At 39.7% G+C, this 20,788-nt stretch overlaps 1 protein-coding gene across 7 annotated transcripts in view; it reads right to left on the reverse strand.

Annotated features, from left to right (window-relative positions):
• The window catches only part of pax2b (paired box 2b), a 31,768-nt gene extending 11,015 nt beyond the window's left edge, over window positions 1–20,753 (reverse strand). For 2 of the 7 annotated variants that reach the window (XM_017439153.2, XM_017439179.2), the window contains exons 1-7: window positions 20,593–20,753; window positions 18,987–19,152; window positions 18,380–18,577; window positions 15,633–15,712; window positions 15,419–15,538; window positions 6,495–6,670; window positions 4,087–4,201 (exon numbers count right to left, since the gene is read on the reverse strand). In XM_017439153.2, coding sequence (XP_017294642.1) covers window positions 4,087–4,201; window positions 6,495–6,670; window positions 15,419–15,538; window positions 15,633–15,712; window positions 18,380–18,577; window positions 18,987–19,152; window positions 20,593–20,635 — 898 coding nt within the window. In that variant the 5' untranslated portion in view covers window positions 20,636–20,753. Of the gene's footprint in view, window positions 1–4,086; window positions 4,202–6,494; window positions 6,671–15,418; window positions 15,539–15,632; window positions 15,713–18,379; window positions 18,578–18,962; window positions 19,165–20,592 lie in introns of all 7 variants that reach the window. The other 5 variants (XM_017439144.2, XM_017439170.2, XM_017439127.2 and 2 more) reach the window with 3 other exon arrangements.
• Between the last annotated feature and the right edge of the window lie 35 nt (window positions 20,754–20,788).

Raw genomic sequence — 20,788 nt, forward strand, 5'->3', positions numbered from 1 at the left:
GGATTCCCCCGGAGGAGCTGGCCCAAGTGGCTGGGGAGAGGGAAGTCTGGGTCTCCCTGCTTAGGCTGCTGCCCCCGCGACCCGACCCCGGATAAGCGGAAGAGAATGGATGGATGGATGGATGGATGGATACATAAAAAAATATGTTTACAGAAAGTCACGCCAAAGTGTTTTTTTTTCTTTACATTAAAAAATGATTCGAATACATCCGGATTCGAATGTAGCTACAATACATGAAATGATTGTAAAATCCAAGTGTTTAACATCAGTGACTAACCAAGAAACTAGTTAATTTGGGTTGGTCACTTCATCAATACCAGCCCTCATATTGATCCACTGAATCAAATCAGGTGATCAATAACCTAACCCTTATTGGAAACTTCAGCCTTCACTCTGACCTTAAATGGCATCAGTAAGACACACTTTAGTACAGGTTTAGATCAATAATCAGAGCAGATTAATCAAACTCAAAAGTTACTAAGGACTGTTGATGAGGAAAAAAAACAAAACAAAAAAAAATCTACTAATAGACATGAATGTAAATCAATATGCTGCATATTTGCCAGCATACCGACTGTGCTAAATTCTGTTTTTCTATAATCAGTTGGCGGTGACTGCCAGCAGCTCTGTGACTGTTGCTTTATGTCCCCTTTAAAGCCCTCTTTCAGAGAGGCACACATTTGCAGAACTCTCTGTACAGCAATGATAGCCTCATTAGCTGCTTCCTAGCCTTTGTTGTTTTTACAACAGAGATGTGTGTTGAGATTCTCATTAAAAGATGGGCTTCTTTATATTATTGTCTGCTTCCTCTGACAGTCCCCTTAGATTGAACGCCAGCAAATCAAGCTATTTATTTTCCTCTGGCCTCTTTTTTTCCCTCTCTTTCTCTCTCCTTTGCAGAAAATCAATTCAAAGATTTTTTTAGTTTGCTGTTAAAAAAGCCTGTTGATTTCTGCCTTAAATTGAGAAGTGGTTTGTAGCAGTAACCGCCAAACTCAGACTATGGTTTTCCTTCTAGCTGGAAATATCAGGGGATTACTTGAAGTTTGAGCAGGACAGGATTTTTGAACCACATAGTGACTGAAACCATCCTATCGTTATTTCACTGCTGGAAAACAAGAATTTAGATTTATGAGTGTTATACTAATCCACAACATTGCAAAAACACATATGCATCTTTTGCAGCTGATATCAGCTCAATTTCTTATCACACAAACAGAAAAGTGGGATGACCTTCTTGTTTTTTTGGCACGCAAACAAAGTCGTTTGACAATGACTCTTTTGCTTGCAAGAGTATTAAATTTAGCATGACAGGGACACCTTCGTGTTTGCTTCAACAACAACCAAAAATCTTTGACCTCCATTTTCGGGGCAATATTGCAGAATGGGGCAATTTATCAACAGCCAAAAAAATCTTGCGCCCTAATTAATTACAACTAAGTAAAGAATGTTTGGAGAGCCAAATTGCTTTAATTCCCCAAACACCGTCTGAAAGTCATTCATTATCAAATGTGTGCTCAAAGGTTAGTTTGCTTTTGTAAAAGACGAGATGAGCATTAATTTCGGAGCGTGCCATTTTCCCCGGTGGGGAGACAAGCTAGCGATTTGTCAAGAGGCCACGCATCACGGGTGGCATGTTCATTGTCTGTTTGTCACTCGGGTCTTGGTGCTTTCTGTGTGGTTCACCCTGAGAGCATCCTCACCTTTAAATAAATGTTTAATTCACTGGATGAAGTTTTGTTTAAAAAAACAGCAAGAAAGACTAAGGGGGAAAAGAAAATGCGCCACTGACACAGGGGCTTCGAGCCTTTTGAGGCCTCGATTAAAGGGCCCAGCAGGGCACGAGTTTAAAGAGCATTAAGAATGCAGTCTACAAGTGGAGATGTGTGAAAACTTCCTCTGAAAAGCCTGAGGGAAACTACTCATTGCCTCAAGATGACTCTCAACTCTGAAGCAGCATCAAGAAAACAGATGGGCTCCGACTACTTTCAGGAAAAATACCAAAACTTCTGTATTGAAATAGTGGACAATTGGCCGTATCGAGGCCATCTCCTCATTTATTTCTCAAAATACGCAAAAAAGTTCAGAGCTCCTCCTTCTGCTATTCACAGATTCACCCACAGCCCACACTATTTGAATTTTAAGCAGTTTGACTGAACAAGAATAAGAAGCACTTGAGATGAAAATCCATCTCTCGAAAGGGAATTCATCAAAGAAATTACTTCCCATATCAACAATAGAAATTACCTCACAATATGCAATTGTCCTTTCCACATATTCAGGGAACCCTTTGGTGTTTTTATGGGGTAAGAGGGACTATTTAGCAGGTAATACAGAATTAATGTGGAGGAGAGGAAGAGAGAAAAAAAACACTTTTAATGGAAGTAGCGTCTTGCCTCTGAATTTTGATGATGTGCACAATGCCCTTAAATCCCTTTCTTATTGGAGGTACTTTTGAGCCTTAATAGGATAAAGCAGAGGACACAAAAGATTTCTATCTCTCAACTCTTTCAGTTCACTGAGAATCCCAATCTCTGGCAATGAGCACTTCATGAATCATTCATTTTTAATAGATTATGCAAATTCCAGGGCATAAAATCAACAAGATCAATAAGTGCAGGCATTTTAATTGGTGGTTGAAAAACATGCTGAGGATGAACGTGCTCTCCGGTTCTTCCCACCATAAGGACGCAATTAATTTGGAATTGGATCTCAGCCTAAATACTGCAGATAATTTACCACTTTTTGCATGGCTTAAAATTCCTCTGGTAAGCTTATCGCTGGCAAGTAAACTGTAATACTCAGCCATTAGGGAGACCACACACCTGAATATCACATATTATCCACACAGGCAGCCACTGAGGGAAAACCAAGCAGAGGAGCCACTAACCAAATAGTAATTATCAAGCGAGTCTGAGTTGATGTTTGTTCCATTAGTTTGACCTCTGTATGCTTTATTTCTTTGCCTCCTGTGAACATAGAAAGGCGTGGAATAAACTACTAAAGCAAGACTTGTGCTTTTCACGTTCAAACACACACAGGAACAGTGCTATGATCACAAGGCCAGCGTTTTTTTCCTCTTTTGCACCTGTGAAGGAGTAAGAAGAGCCTTCCTGCAGAACCAGCCCTGCTTTCTGCAGGGCCATCCATACACAAAGGACAAACACACACCTTTCTTCTCAGGAGGCCCGCCTTACAGGGGGAAATCTACCTCCCACATATTAATGAGAAAAGGGCTCTTTCTTTTCTCATAAGACTGCTTGGCTATCATTTGAGAAGAAGGGCTGCAGCAATTTTCAATCACCCCCCNTCATTGCCTTTGATGGCTGCTGCATAATTATATGAATTTTAATAAAAGCTCCGTATATTAATCTCAGGCACCCGACAGTCATCGTAAACTTTCAGTAAACTTAACCTTCTTCTTGGTAATAACACTGCAACAACGGAGCAATATTTCAATTAGCCAGCCAGTCATTAACTGTGACAAGGAGAGGAGACAACTCTGGGGTGGAAGGGGGATGGGAAGAGGGGGGGACAGAGCAAGGGAGCGATAGGAGGGTGAAATAAATGATCATGGTGTTAGAGTTAGGCGGCAGAAATGCCAGAGCGTATTTACCGGAGCACATTACTCGTGCTTTCAGCCACACAAACTGTCTCCTTGTGGACAAATCGCAGGAGCAGTGCAGCAGCAGCCAACAAGCAGCCAGTCCTGCACGGTGGCCTTTTTTTTTTTCCTCCCCAAGACCTTGCCCTGATACACAATCATAGTTCTGATGTGCTGACACCCAAAGGTCCTTGTCCAGCGGTGACTGAACAGCTCCCAATCTTTTTTAATACCCTGCCTGCTCAGCAGAAACGGGACTGAAGACAGCTGCTAAGCTTTTATCACATCACTGTAACATCTTTTCAGCTCAGAGTAAAAGTCTTCACACTTCACTTTTTGGTTTGCCTTTATTGTCACACATTTTATTTTAGCATTGCGCATCTTTAGCATTGATTGTTTACATTGTTCAACCCCCGCCCCTCCCCTCAGCTGAAGCTGTGGCCCGGCAGCGTAAAGGCAAACTGTATGGCACATGATCTTACCTACAGGGTAGCTTTGCGACACACTGGGGCCCAGGTCTGGGTTGGCGCTAGAGGATAAACTGGGCTTGACTTCATCCAGGCTGGAATTCAGGACAGGCAGCGAGTACTCATTAGCCTGGGAAAAGGCAGTTGAATGATTACACAACCAAACAATACCAAGATGGAAATCCTCCTTTTTCTCCTCCTCCATTAAGCACTCCACACAGGCCTGGGTGGGTATAAATTTGGATGAGAGTATTGTGTGTGTGTGTTTGTGTGTGTGTGCTGGAGGGTGGCAGTTCAAGCATATCATGAATGTATTTTGGTATTGTCTGAGAGGAAGTGGGATTTTGAGATGAGTGAAAAGCCAAGGCGTCAGCTGGCCCTTTGTGCTTCGCTGCAGTCCTACTCCTGATCAGCCAAGGGAGAAAGCAGTTCTGCTTTGTTACAGACACACCATGTGGTCCTGTTTAAGAAACACATTTCACTTTTGCTTTTTACTCATTTGGAGTGTAGACCATCTTTAAATTTCATTACCTCTTATCGCCTTATAGAATGACACATACAGCTTTTATTTGCAGTAAAATATTGGCCTAAAGGTCTTGTTCAACTAAATCACAGAAAAAGATAAGTTTTAGCCTTATATGAATTGAAAGATGCTACTTATGACTTTTATCCATAAAGTTACTTAAAGCTACCTTTTTTAGTGACAGTTATTTTTAGTAAAAACTGTCAAAAACTGCAACAGTCTCTAAAGAAATGATGAGCTTTATAAACTAAACCATATTCCCCTCCTGTGGATTGAGGTGGAAGCTCAACATTCAAGGTCAAATATATTTAAAACGACAGCAAAACAAACAAAATAAGTCCTTTTGTAATTTCATTGAATGGACTCTTTAGTTTGAAATAAAACATGACGTAAAAAAGAAAGAATGTCTTCTTCTTTTATAGAAATAATCTCTTTTTGTAAATATGCCCCAAAGACACCAGTGACAGATGTTAGCAGGTTTTTTTAATGAGATGAGACTTCCGGAGTCTGAGTGTTGACAATGTTTATCCAAAGCCCAGTGTGAGTGGTTCAGTGGGCTGCTCTCCCACAGGGGGGGACGCCTGTGACCCTGCTCTTGTCTGTCACTATCGCAGATAAACTCTAATTGTCTGCTACAACTGTTCGCTGGCACAATGTCGGATGTTTTCCTCTATTCTTGCTGGCCTCAGACGCCAAACAGACGTTTTATCATGCAGATAAAGGGCAGGAGGGAGAAAACTGAAAAGATAGGTCTGAAAAGGATGACCAAATGGCTGGCAGAAGTGTGGGAGGGGTGAATCCATTGAGTTTTGCATCTCCAGAATGGGTTTTTAATGCCTCGCTACAGAACCCAGACACTGGCTAATAGGGCCACATTTTCCTGAAGGAGAAAAAAACACAAGGCACCCATAAAAGGGAAAGTGCTCTGATTAATATGGCAGTAAATTAAAGCTGATTTTTCTGGACTGTTTCTAGCCTCCTTTTTTTTTTAATTCCTCACCCACTCACCTCCCTTTTCTAGTCTAACCCTTCCCCTTCCCCTTCCCCTTCCTGCCTTTTAATACTCTCCCTGACGCTCTTTGTGATTGCAAGTCATTTCCAATTCGTTTTGGTATTGATCTTCCAGTAGAAATCAGTTTTGTAATTAGCTGCAAATTAGGCCTTCTTCTGGAGGTGAGGCCTGTCCCACTGATTTATCACCTGCGTAATTCGCCCCGATTGGAGAGAAATTAAAATGAACTCAATTAGGTGACTGCTTTTGCTTTATGGGTCTGACTTATAGTTTGGTGCGATAAATTAATAGTCTCTTGTTGTTTAATAGTATAATGAAAGTACTGTAAATAAAGGTTATTCATTGTAATAAGCCCAGAGCTTTTAATAAAAGGTGGTTTTTGATGTTGAGGGGAAGGGGGTTGCTGTTTTCTGAATGCATCTTAATCTATGGTGAGTGTTGTTTAAAATTACGACTTAGAATCGATGGAGGCTTTTTGCAATGTTTCAGTCACTGATGTCAAGCATACAGGCAATTTTTATGACTGTCTCTATAAATTAAAATATGTGGCAGAAGTGTAAAGTAAACAACAAAAGAAACAAAACAGCAGGTGAATAATGCTGCAAAAAATAATAAAATCTAGATATTGATTAATTTTATGTGGCTTTACTGTTTTTCTCAATTACACCAGGTACAAGGAATGTGTTTTTCATTAGAAAATCAATAATGTGTGGGAGTTTTTCTTGTGATCCCTCCAGTATTACACAGGCTCTGACTCTAGCCCACTGTTTAGCCATTTTAGGATGTTTGTTTAATTAGCCTTTGCTTCTGGAGAGGGTCTAGGAATATTTCTGTATGTTTCTGTTAATTTTTGACAAAAAAAAAAAGCAGAGCTGTAGAGCCACTAACCTGCTCTGGTTTGATGTGTTCCGATGTAGGGAAGACGTCAGGGTACGAGGGGCGCTCAAAGACCCGGTCCAAAGCTTCCAGCTGCTGTTGGGTAAAGGCGTCTGCCCTCAGGTGTTTCCGTAAACTCTCCACGCTACCCTGAGAATCACTGTTTGGGCCAGAACCATCTGAACCATCTACAAGAAGAAAGAGCAACATTCGAGACACTGACCCCGGGAAGCTGGCCTTCACTTCAAGCTATGCACTTTATATTCCCCTCATGTATGTTCTGAGAACAGAATGAGATAGAGTTCAGTTTTTTCTTCCTTTTAATGGCTGAAGTGAGCCACTGGCTACCACGAACATGGTCTTCCATGCTTAGAATTAGTGCCATCATGATCTAAAAGCCCTCTGGTAATTGATGGATTACAGTCACTTGCAAAGATATACATGTCGTAAAAAGAGTATGTAATAAATGCAGCAGCAAGCCCATTATAGTCGTTTTTCATTCCAGACAGAGATTTTTTTTTTCCACCTGTCTTTTTCTTCTCCCCAAAAAAGCCTGATGTTCACTGGAATCAAGTGCTTTTTAAAGAACAATTTCCCTTTTACAATTCAATACGGCTTTTATTCTCTTTGAGCGTGTGGTTCCATTTGGAAGCAGCGGCGGAGGACAAGAGGCTGAATAAAATTGTATAGTCTTGTTCAATCATCCCGCTCTCCAAACATAGGAATTTTCTCCCGACTCCTGACCTGATTACTTGACTGTTGGGAGGAGGATGCCTTTGCTTTTCCCGCTGTGTGCAAAGCTTTAAAACCTTTACAGACCCATCCCTCCATTGCTCAGCCGCGCCCCCCCCCCNCCACACACACACACACCTATCATGGCTGCAGTGGCTGTGTCTGCAGATCTCCTCCCAGGATCCCAGAAAGCTTCAGCTCCCTTACAAATCTGTCATTCTAAATTTGCGGCAGATTATGTTCTTCCCTCTGAGGGAGAGTGGTGATATATGATATGCAAGGCCAGCTATTGATTGCCTGATCTGGTGGCAAGAGGGAGCTGAAATGAACTTGAAATGAACATCATGCCTCAACTCATTGTGCGTATAATACTCTACTTAATCCCACATTTTTCTCTGCCGTAGAATTCAATTGATCAATCATGTCTGTGTGATAGTGCCATTTGGGAGGGTTAGTACCAGTCTATTCTGCTGCTTGACCTTTTTTTCACATGCTGAGGCCAGAGGATGAAGCAAACTATCCAAAAGACTTTAAAAACAGAATGTGCTGATAGCTGCAGAACAAGGAAGTTATGAGTTTTCTTATTTTTACTGTGCAAAGAAATGCAATGAGTTGTTTAAAAAAATCTGTTTTATTATAAGCTTTGTGGGTTGATTGCTTTGTTTTTGTTTTTGCATTTAAAAAAGGCAAATATCATCAAGTACATTAAGACACTGTTGTCAGATTTAAGGTCAGAAAGGTTGAAACTGTGCATCATTTGACTTTCAGTATCAGTTAAAATGCTGAAACTGTTCAGACAAATGGAATGAGGACATCTCTTATTTCTGTAAGTACCTTAGAATAATGTTTTTTTTCCCATCATAGTGACAAAACTGTTTAGTATTTTTAGTACAGCAACAATGATGACAGATGATGAAGAAATGTGTTACAAAGTAATAACCTCTTCGCAAGAATAAAATGTTTTCTAAAGTGTTTCTCTTCTAGTGTTTAACATACAAGAACAAAAAGAATAATAGAAATAGACATTTATTGTCTTAACAGTGTCCTCATTGTTGTTTACTAAATCACAGGTATTTATAAACTCAACATTTCTTAAAACATCTAAAACATTTGTTTCTCTTAAATTTTGAATTTATGGATCGCTGTAATCCCTATGTGGCCAACAAAAGTGTTTCGTGTTTCCAGGAATTATCAATATATGTACTGTCAACACATATACCCATACAAGCATTGTCTTTTAGGACATGGTAACCCTAATAAACTGAACCGAAAGCAACAGACTCAGAACAGCAGTTTATAAGTGTAAAATTTTGCACTTTTCAGTTTTTGAAATGAGAAAGCTTCTCAGATGAGAAGCAAAATATGTTCAAGTCTGAAAAAGAAAGTCTAGCTACTTTTGATTTAATGTATTTTCCCAGCATTTCTGTTCTTATTATTTAAGGTTTCCAGAACTAAAACAAAATAAGTAAAATAATAAATGTACAGTAATTGGTGTTTACCTGCCAGGACCCATGGACGGAAAATATCCAGTGGCTACATCTGGCACTCTGTGCTCTCTTTTATTTTAGATTAATGTTTCATGTATGGTTCCTTCTAAATATTCATAAAAAATGTTTTGCTTGGACAGTAGTTTTCAGGCCATGGCTTAACACAAAGTGAGATCATTGTTCTGTTTAATTTCTTTTTCATTCTGTTTCTTTAGTTTTTAGTAGAAAAATAACTTGATTGCGTTTTGAGAAAAAAAATTTAAATAAAACATTTTTTTGGCATAAAATATAACCTTTTAAGTTTCTACACATTTCTCACAAGCATTTCTGTATGAATAGGTGAAATGCTCTTTAAGGAAGTTGAAATTAGTTGTTGTTTTCTAAAAAATGAAACGTTTTACGCTGGCAATTGAGCTGAGTGAACAGAAAAAGAAGACAAAAAAAGAGTTTGGGGAGAATATCCAAACCAAGCATCCTGAAAGAAAGATACTTTGTCTCATTTCAGATTTAAAACTTAAAAAAAGGCTGTGTGTCTAATCTGCCCGGAAAGATTATGTAAAAGCCCAAATATTGTGGTGGTAACTTAAAGAGATAGTTCAGGTCTTTTGAAGTACAGTTCTATGGAAATGTTTCCAGCAATTAACAGCTTACCTGTTAGATGGTTCTTTAAACAACCTTAGTTTGGAGAAATAGAGTTAAATTCTGATTTGACTGACTGACGAGCAAACAGCTGGTCCAAGTGAGGCCAAGGCCAAATTGAAAACCTCTTTCTTAAAACAACTCCAGTATCAAAACATTTATAGCAGTTGATGCAAAATATATTATATTGTTAGAAGTTTTGCATTACACAGTTATTTTTCTAGAATTCCACAGTTTTGGGCAGGCTCAAACAGGGACATCAGCAGCTAGCTGTAGCACTTTTGATGCAACCTGGGGCCCTTCCAGCAGGAATATCATATTATTTCAGCTGGAATAACCATGAAATGCAAAACTGACTGCAGTGTAATAAATCTTTGTAAAATAAAGTTGATTGTTTTAAGATGGCAGCGATCCACTTTCTTCTTGGGCCTGCTCCCACTAGCCGTTAGCTCGTCAATCCGGTAAGAATTTTACTCTGTTTCTTCAAACTGAGCTTGTTCAAAAAGCTATCTACAACAGGTAAGATATGAATTGTTTTAAATCTTTCTATAGAATCCTTTATATACATATAACTTTATTATTTAAGCAGAAAAAGGATGTATTCATCTCTATAATGTTGAATTCTTTTATATAATATATTGCAGCAGCTAGATACAAAACGAACATTTCTGACTTTTCCTGTTAGTCGCTGTTCTGTGAATGTTCAGAATAATTTCTGCACAGCCACATACAATCTCCTCACCTATGCTCCTGTTGCCGTGTGTCACTTCATCAAACTCAATTGTTCTCTTTGCTACCAAAGCAAATAGAGTCATTAATTACTCTCCATCAGCTAGCCTGAGCCACAGCACCTGATCAATAACCCCCCCACACCATATTTGTCATTCACCACTGTGGAATACACTTCCCACACACAAGACAAACCATCCTAAACCATCCTGGGTCAAACTGCACACTCTTCCTCCCACTCAAACTGAGGACAGTCCCATCTGCCCTCACCCCTTTTGACAAACCTGTGGCGATTAAAGATAACTCAAATGTCATTTGGATCATTAATGAACCCATAGAAAAGTATGGTTTCTTCAGTATATGTAAAGTTTATGCATCTTTAAATAGTTTTAGGACTGCAACAACAAAATGAACAATAAGTTAAGAGTATAAATTACTACAAAACAGCTTTAGTTTACTTTCAAGTTACAAATTTAAACCCCTCATCAGAAGGTGAAACTTAAATAGAACTAGCGCCGTTTTTCTGTTTCTAAGTGTGAAAATATATATTTTAACAATCAGTCAGTTTTCCACATTTAATATGTAATTATCATTAAACTAAAACTAAAAGGGCCTCTAATTAAAATTAATATTAATAATGACATTTTTTTGAAATGTTATTAAATCAGGTGTATTAAAGGTCAAGATCATTTTCGTTTGTTTTTATTGCGCTTTAGACTGAAAAAAGTGATGGTCTCCTATATTTTTATTAATCATTTACTACAGTTTAATACATATTTTATGCACTGCTTAACATTTTGACAAGCAGATACATTTGTTAATTAAATTTTAATCGAGATCATCTGAGATTTTGAACGTCATTCTTTTTCTTTTTTTCAAATTTCACTTACAGTATGTTCGCACATATGCAGTAATGGGATTTTATATAAATACTGACATTTAAAAATACTTTTAGAATGATTTTAGTGTTCATGAGTTCTCTGTAAGCACTTGTCTTCACAATAGGAAGTCAAACCCAATATTTGAACAGACCCAAATGAGCCCATTATGTAGCAGTGATAACCATCTTCGGCTTTGTGAGTGTGTTACACGCCTGTCCCTCTCTGTCTTCATTTATTGATCATCACTGGCACTGATAGCATTCATCTTGACATCAGTCTGTATTAACACTCTGGTAACGAGGGAGCAGCCTCTTTCAAGATCAGATAGCCAGCTCAACAAAGTGGACTCCTCTCTGCAGGCTTGGCACCCGCAGGTCACGACCCCCGACAGGAGGCTCCAGCCAACACATCTGTGAGGACTGCACTGCCCTCCAAACAAAAACAGAACAATCATCATGAATGAGGCGCAGACATAGCGGCACTTTTCTCTGAACGCTTGTTTCAAACAAGGCGCGGGGGCAGATAAAACGTTGAAACTCTAAAAATTCAGGTTTTAGGTTCTTGTTCGCTGCGTGAGGAGCTGAGCAGGCCCCTCAAGGTCACAAAATACCCACTTTTTATAGTGATAAACTTTGTCCCCTTTTTTTTACTCGCACTCAGTCAGCTATTTGTATAAATAACATGTCAACATATATTCACTCCCATAACACACAGTTGTGCATTTCACAATAACGCACCTCCATAATTTCCCGCCTGATTCAATTCTCGGCTAAATGGAATCAAATTAAAACTCATTTGCATCCATTTGGATGAACTCAGCTGTATTTTGCTTTTCTAATTGAATGTTTTGATTATGTAAACATGAATGAAATACCGTCTCTGGAAGGTAAAAGGTTTGTTCTGTGTCACCAAAGATCTGTAATTAATGTTTATATCAACTGGGCAATATACTGCTCAGTAAATTGATAGAAATTCAATTAATTAAAAAAAGATCTAAAATTGCATGTATTCTTTGTTATATATTACTAAAAACTACAGACTTGTAAGCATTTAATGGATTAAATGCAATTGATTACTTGGAAAAACTGAGGTTACGCCTTGAATTCAGACAATTTAGAAGATGTTACCATCGGCTAATACTAATTTGCTCTGATGTTCCTGAGCTTTAAAGGCTTTATTAATCTAATTTGGTTTGTTGCATTTAGGTGCTGACATTTTCTTGCACTCTGAGTTCCTCTTTTCTTCCTTTCCCCACCAAAACAGATGCTGATACACAGCACAGGGTGTGACAGCGGCCCGCTCCATCACTCATCCCCATCAGTTCAGTCCTCATGACGCTCAGAGATGAGAAATACTTAATTCAACAGTTACTGAAGCACAGAATCACATCCATTCTGGCTGCCACTGGCTATTGTTGTTGGCTTTTCAAATATATGATGATGATCTTATCATGAAATTTTTCTCTTTGTGTTTCTCTCATAAATTAAAAAGAAAGCCCTACAAAAACCAAGAAAGCGTTCGGTGCTGCTGAAACTAAAGATTCCTACTGGTCTGATTGTGCAGTTTGTGGGTCACTCTGAAGGGCCGTTTGAAAGGCACTTCATGGATGGTGCGTTTTATCAACAGAACAGCTAGCTGTGTGCTCAGACTGACTCTGCACCTTCAGTAATAAAGAATGTGGGCAAAACGCTCGCATAAATAAATTTGTACATAAATATCCAGATGTTATTTTTTGTGTTCTTAATCCAGAAGCTTTTCTTTTGTCTTTTCGAGTCAGGAGAGATGGGGGGGTGGGATACAGCAGGGGTGAGGCGGCCAGCAAGCTGCTTGGATGTTAATCTGTGAGGTAATAGCTTTTCTCTGAAGAATTGCAAATTCTAATATGTGTCAATTTGTACAGCCGTGGTCACCAAAGACACCATCTCCAGAGGTCTCGCCCGTGCTCCCACTCTCTGTCCATCTGCAACAATAGCTGCCAACTGTAACATGGTACTTTTAATTTGCAATAACACGTGACAATAGTAGATTAATGGCTCTTATGACACCTGTGTCCCTGAAGCTCCTCTTGCCGAGACCCAGTGTACATAACGTGTGTCACACTACATTATCTCTACATCCCTCCTGTAATGGGGGGGACCCTGTTTTAAGGGCACTGCTGACTTGGAAACTGTGGAGCTGCTTGGCAGAGAGCCACAGCCTAAAACAAATACACTGAGCTGCACAGCCAATCCATTTCAGCGGAGCTTGTGTTGCACTCCCCTCCCTGTCCCTTTTCCCCTCCTTCCCTTTCTCTCATTTTTGTTCATGTTTCCATCCTTTGATAATGACTGCTTGTGCCATAATAATCATGAGGCTTACCAACTTAAATAGGGCTCAGGGAAGCTACTGTGCTGTGAGGAAATTTAATCCAAGCATTAACTCGCTATAGACTACAGCCTACTGAGCGAAGCAAAATATGTCTAAATAGCAAACAAGGCATCACTGAAACACAGCTAAATCAACAGAAAAACACTGCAATGGCAGCACAAACAGCTTTTTTCTTCTGAACAATTGCAGTTGGAATTTCCCAAATGCTGCAGTTCCTACAAAAAAACAGAATTAGAATTTTTTTTATCTCATTTTTTCATTTATAGATTGTAAAATCTGATCAGGAGTGATAGGATTTTATTACTCTCTGCAAGCAGTCAGGTACAAAAAGTGCTCCATTGGATGGAAAGAAACAAATCTGTCCTGAGTGCTGTGATAATGTCTTCAAACACACAAGTACGTGACGCTACACACCCCACAATGACAGACTACAACAATAAATTTCAATGCAGTTAGACAAAATATAAAATCTTCACATATTAGCCAACAAAAATCAACTCAAATTACGATTCTTATGATTGCAAAACACCCTCCACATATGCTCACTGCAAGCAAAATCTTAACATTTTGCCACTTTATTTAGTAAAGTTCCCTTTAAGAGAAGACAGCGACAGGACAATTGTGTCTACAGGGTAAAATCCAGTGTAATATACTATTCTTACAAACTGTGGCTTGAGGCAAGACATTGCTTTTGCAGCCGAGTGTGTGTGTGTGTGTGTGTGTGTGTATGTGGGTGTCTGAGTCTGAGTGTGTTTGGCCAAGACCTGAGGTTTATGTTTGGGAAAGATAAAGTATCCGTGACCCTGTGGTTCCAGGTAGGCACCAGCTGGCTGCTGAGAGAGTATATAAGAACCAAAACTCCCCCGTCACACTCAGCGCAAACACACACGGTTGTACACATCCACACACCAACACACAGGGGTTTCTCCTTTTTCATCGTAATGCTGGTCGAGCACCTAAATCACAAAGATGGCAACACATCAGGGGAATCATTTGAGACTGAAAAGCTGTAGAAACATGGCGCTGTCACCTGAAAGACCTCCACAAAACAGCCCGACTCCCCTTCTCTTACACACATTCCTTATCTCCCCCCACGCCCTTTAATACCTCTTTGCCCTTCAGTGGCAATCTGCATAGAAATGTGTGCATTTTATCATTCGGTGACTAGACATTACACCCTGGCTAATACAAGAGGTCTACGAACGACTGAAAATGAACCCTCGAAAATACCAGACGTTTGCATTATGCCCCCGCGATTGCATCTCTTACAGGGGAAGGCTTGATTATGTCATTTGCCATGTCCACGTCATGCTGGTTTTTATATCTTTGCCAGGAAATATACCTCTGACAGGTCATTAGTCATCCCTCCCTCCCTGCACGCACATAAAACATCAATTCCACTCAATATCCCACAAAACCCCCGTGCTTCCCCAACAAACGCCAGAACAAAGAAGACGCTATGTAAACTGCTGTCGTGCTCTGATTAGCTCTCATTCCAGAGAAGTGCAGAAATAAGGCACTCATTCCCCCCCACCCTGTTTGGAGATAACTGCTCGTTTTCATCCCTCCATACCCGTGCATGCCTTGTAACACAAGTGCATCTGTTTAGCTATTCTCATCAGCTTCTTATGTTGTGACATTAGGGGAAGCCTATTGCTTACAGAACCAATAATCTATATCGCCTCAGGCCTCCTTATATCCACCAACAGCAGTAGAAGAGAAGCTACTTTTGTTGAGGAGGGGGCTAAAAAAAGCCCTCCTCAGAGCTATAGCTGCTTTCTTGACTGACCTGGGTGGTTGGCTACATCATCTTGACATGTAATTATCTGAAGCCCTTTAATCACTTCCATAAAGATTAATTGCAGGAGACAACAGCGGAGGTCGTGTCTTCAAATCAAAAGACTCTTTGGCAGGTTGACACAGCAGTGTAACAGAGTTCAGACCCAGGTGTTTTATAAGGGTCATCTCCTGGAACTAAAGCAGGTTTTAACGCTGTAATTGCAAGTTCAGCAAAAAGGATTTTATAGCATAAAGCTGTTTGAAACTTTACTTTCTTTGAGCGTTTTTTTATATGTTCATTTTTTTGGGAAATCTCTCTTACCGTCATCTCTTTTCCTCTTTTCTCCGTTGGATCGTGGAATACCCAAAATCCCATTAATGGAGTAGGATCCTGCAGGGTCGTTGGAGGCGCTGGTTACAGGTGGAGAAGCTGTGTTTGGTACTAAGGGAAAGGCAGGAGAAAAGGTATCAATTGGCAGGTTGTCTTGTAAAATTTATAGCACACATCTTAAGATGCTGTGTATATAATGTTTTACCAATTGTATGGCCTGGTGCTGACAGTGAGGTCCCATCAGGAGATGGATGGAAAGGCTGCTGAACTTTTGTTCTGATGATCCTGGAGAACAAAGGAAACGCAGATGTTACTTGTGCTTCTGAGACACTGCCCTTTAACTGGAGGATCACAAAAGTGGCCATGTTGTTTTATAAAGGCATCAAATGTTACTCATACACAAGCAGAGATCTGGTCAGTGGTTCCACCCTGAAACGGGGGGGGGGGGGGGGTCTAGAGAAAAGTCTTCATTGCACTTTTGGTCTGAGTGATCTTGCAAACAAAGCATGAAATCACATCAATTCACCTCAATGATCAGCTTCACTGCTTCTACCTGGCCCACACTAATCAGCTCCCGCTCCTTTCCCCCCCATCCCCACCCCCACAGTGCAAGGAGTTTCACAGCAGCCGATCGGAGCCCAATAGCAGCCCTTTTGCTTCCCAGATCAAACGCAAGCCATGGCCCCCGTGTGCCAATGCGGATGAGGTTGTATTGATTGAGGCGCAGAGAGAAAAAGTTGGGGATTAGTCACACGGGCAAACAGATGCAAATAGAAAGCTATAAATTATATGTGACAGGAAAGCAATAGTTCCTTATTGCTTTGCACAAGCTTACGCCAGCATTAGATTCCTTTAATCTGAATGGCACTTGGGGAGAAAGGGAGCTGTCACAATAATTTGTAAACTTTAAAACTATTTATCATGTATGCCACGGGAGTCACTTAAGAGGGGTCTGCTGAGAGCCAAGCAGCCTTTGAGCTTCAGGTTTGCTTTCTTTGTCCTCCATATTTCAGAAATCGAACATTATAACATCCAGAAATGCATCAAGATTTTTCTCTTTTAGGTATTGATATAAGAGCCAGAAGGCATCAGAAAAATAAATCTGACACTGTCACAATTAAAAAGAAACAAAGAAAACTCCCCTTGGAGGCAAAGCCACCCAACAACATGCCTTTCCCAGAAAGCGCATATTGATGTTTTAATTTTTTTCACTTTCCCCCCATAACAGTTATTCGACCCCTTGACTTGTGTGTGCAACATAAATTAAAAAGATTTTATTTGGTATCCATGTTCTTCATATTGAATAAGCAATTTAGGAGAATGAATTAATGACCCTGGTTGTTGCTGAAAATCCCCCGAAGAGATATTAAAATTGCTTTACTTCTGAGTCAATAATATCGAGCACTTTTGAGGACTTTTTTTTTTTTTCATTTTTAAATGTCCAGCAGCAAGTGTTGGCTGTGGTGGCCCTGACGTGCAGTACAACACTATCTCTGTGGTATTTAATAATGCATGCAGGAGAAAGGTGTTTAAATCAAGCATCCTCTTTTGTCAACAGTTCTGAGGTCAGACTGTCTGCCACAGAAACCCACAACTGGCCCCAGTCAGAACCACTCAACTGGAAAAGACTTTCGCTCCAGCATTTTTTTTCTTCTTCTAACTCCTGTTTAAGCACCTGTAGTGAAAATGTTCCTTATCTTTTGACTTTTTCTTGTGATTTTTGAGAGATAGTCAGCTAGATGTGATCATAATTGAACCATTCACGTTGTTTTTATTGGCTTTAAAAACAAAGACTACTTCTTAATAAATTTAAACACATCAAACAGCTGCAGTAAAATTCTTTTTTATCTATTTGCAAGAATGCTCCAATATGTGGAGACTGTGTGGCACTGGATTATAGAGCAACGTTGAAATCCTTCTCCAAAGAAAAAAATAAAAAAAGAGTAGATTTTCAGCATTAACCCATAATAGAAATTCAAAGCTCACAGTTTTGGCTGATAGAATTACTCCTCTTTGTGTTCACATTTTAATTTCCCACATAAACAAAGACACATTGAGCCTCCATCCCATCTTCCTTCCAAAATAGTCACCTTTAATTGGAATTGAAAAAAGACTTTAAAGGGGCTCTTTGAATGATATTAATGTACATTTTGAATTTATCACATACATGTGTCTGAGCCTCCTTAAATGGGGCTTTTTAAGCAGCCACGAAGCATGAAATGAATTTTCTTCAGCCCCCTTTTTTCCCTCTCTTCTATTTAAAAGATGTCTTGTGTGGAGCTGTCCACACTCTCTCCCATCAGCTCATTAAAATGTAATGCTGATGCTGACTCTATATGGAACGGTGCCTCTTAACCAAAGTTCATCATCAGGGATCTCTGGTGGTGGTGGGGCTGAAGAGGTGAAGAGGTGCGGAGGGGGTGTCTCATAGCCACATAGAAGGAATTTTCAGAAAATAAAAAAATAGCGTGAAAATGGAAATTTGACCACAAATAAGAGCTTTCCTGCGCTTTTACGCACCAATTAAATAACAGGAATTTTTGATATTTGTCTAAATATTAAGCACCATCTTGCAGGTAAAAGAAAAATTCAGCACTGCGTTCTCCACGCAGCACTCCTGCACATTAGATGTGCTCAAGAAAATTGGCCTGCTTTATAGCGCCACGGGATCTGGTCACCGAATATTGATCGGTTTTCATCTCGACAGATTCACTCAGACCTGGATGTAGTGCTGATTGCTGAGGGAGTTCGCGCTGAAAAGATTGAATTGCACCTCTGAGAGCGTTGCAACCTCTGCTCGGAGAGTCGGGCAGCGCAAAGTTGCTCAAACAAATTTCTGCCTGTGGCGGGGTCTGCAGAGAGCGTCTGTGTTTACATCCGGCAGTTTAACTCAACTAAAATAAATAAATAAATAATCAGTTTAATACCATGCTGCATTTAAGATGTCCCTACCTGTTAATGGATGAGACGCTGGGAACAGTGTCGTTGTCACAGATGCCCTCTGCCAACAGTCTGTCTCTGATTTCCCAGGCAAACATGGTTGGATTTTGTCTCTTGTAGTCTGCGATTTTTTCCACCACTTTTGGAGTGGCCACTTTGGGTTTGGAGCCACCAATCACTCCAGGTTTGATGCTACCAGTCTCGTAGTATCTGCAACAAAAAAAAAGGAAAATGTTCTCGCATATTTAACCCCAAAAAACTGTCCTTTCGAGATACACGTGGAGTAGCACCAAAATCTGAATGTGAGCTTTTTAATTTAATTTTATTTATAACACTTGTCCCTTTAAATGTACAACAGTAATATGGGACATCATAAAAACGTGAAGACCAAAATTTTGGTTATTTTGGCGCACGCTTGCGCGCACAAATATATACACTTAGCTCACGGATTTCCAAAAAGTTACCATGACCATCACATATTTACTATATTTAACAATACATATTTACTAAAATATACACATAAACTCCAAAAAAAACCCAAATAAAATAAATTGCAAACATGAGTAGTTTCCACGTCCACCCAGAATCTCTATACCTTCGCCGGGGAGTCTTCACCCACCTGCCCAGGATCTTGCTCACGCAGCCGTGGCTCACGCGCAGCTGTCTGGAGATGTCGCAGGGCCGGACACCCTGGTGGGCCAGCTCCACGATCCGCTGCCTCACCACGTCCGGGAGGGGTCTGCCGTTCACAAACACCCCGCCGAGCTGGTTTACACCTCCGTGCCCTACGTGGGACACAACAGCAGCAAAACACACACAGACGTAACATTACATAAGGTCGTAAAGGAGGAGGAGGAGGAGGAGGAGGAGGAGGAAGGCGCAGGTGGGTTTGGAATTAAAAGGAGAAGAGGAGGAAAATGATCAACTTTTTGAAGCTAGTTGTTGTTTTTTTTATGGAGCAAACCTGCACATGAATAAAAAGGTAAAAATACACGAGAATTTAGCTTCGCTGGAAATTTAACAGACAATTGGCATCAGTATGTTTTATTTTCTTTAATTTATAAAAGAAAAACAGAAAAACCTGTGTATATTTAACAAAGCATGTTTTTAAATATATGCATAAACACAGTATACTCGTTTCAGGCTAAACATAACTGTTATTTTTTTAATTCATCTTTAATTTTAAAACAATAAATTTATTTGTTTTTGTTCTTTTTTATTAAAAAATCCATTAAAATGAATTATTATTACATCTTAATTAAAAAAAATTACAATGCAACATTTCAGTGATAAGAACATAAATATTTTGCATTTACATTAAAACGTTTCTTGTCTTCTTTTAATTTGTCACTATGTTTAGATAAATGTGACCTCCTTAAAATCAGCTAAAACTGACCTGACTGAGCAATGTTTTTATATTTTCATTGTGTTTTAATTCAAAATAAATTTTCTAAATTATTTCCATTTATCTAAAAGAAAGAAAAACAGTATTAGTCGTGAGCACATTAAAGTTTTTGACTGTCAAAAGATTTTCTTTATCTGCTTTTTATTTACAATTTGCCATATCAGGGCTCATGTTGGCGATTAAATTTCATTATCCCTGCGTGGTATTTTTTTTTATAATTAAACGAGCTTTAATTTACTCATATTGCACAGATCGTTTAGGAGAACGTGAATTAGTAACACCTTCGCCACATTACAAGGAAAACACGCTGGATGTGGATTTAACTTGGATGTTGTTGCGCGGATAATTTAAATAATAGATGGGTAACTCATATGTCCAGACTTATTACACACACACATACACACACACACATTCACACACACTAGCACGCGTGGGAAGCTTCAGGATGAGGCACGTGTAAATTAGAGAGCACCTGCTCTTTGTTTACAGAGGCAAGTTTTATTTCTGCCCTGAGCGCTCCGCTGCATGTGGAGATATTTTGGAAGCTTTCTTGTAAATTTGAAGTTTATCCACACAAAGTGAAAGGTAAAAAATATGAGTTACTTTTTTTCTCTTTTAGAAATAAATGTACACACGCCGCAGTGTTTCCCCTATTTGGTTCGTTGTTTGTCTTTTTTTCTTGCGCAAAGACGCTCACTTTAAAGGGAACAAAAAGCTGCGCTCTGCTGAGACGTGCAGAACCCCCCCAAAAAACATTTGATGGTTTTAATCTGTGCAAAAAGCTGCAGCTGCGGACAGAAACTCGGGTTGTGCTACTTACGGTGCATGGCTGTGAACGGGTCTGCCTTGCAGTGAATATCCATTGGATAGCAAAGGAAAGAGAGATAATCAACTGAAGCCGCCGTTTCGCCTTCCTGTCGCGGGATGAAAATGTGAAGAAAAAAAAGAAACAAGATGATTCTACTCGATGGAGGGACTTGGTTTTTTTTGGGTCCCCCACCTCCGCCCCCCCCCCC

This window comes from Kryptolebias marmoratus, linkage group LG17, assembly GCF_001649575.2.
Source record: "Kryptolebias marmoratus isolate JLee-2015 linkage group LG17, ASM164957v2, whole genome shotgun sequence".
Classification (NCBI taxonomy): Eukaryota; Metazoa; Chordata; class Actinopteri; order Cyprinodontiformes; family Rivulidae; genus Kryptolebias; species Kryptolebias marmoratus.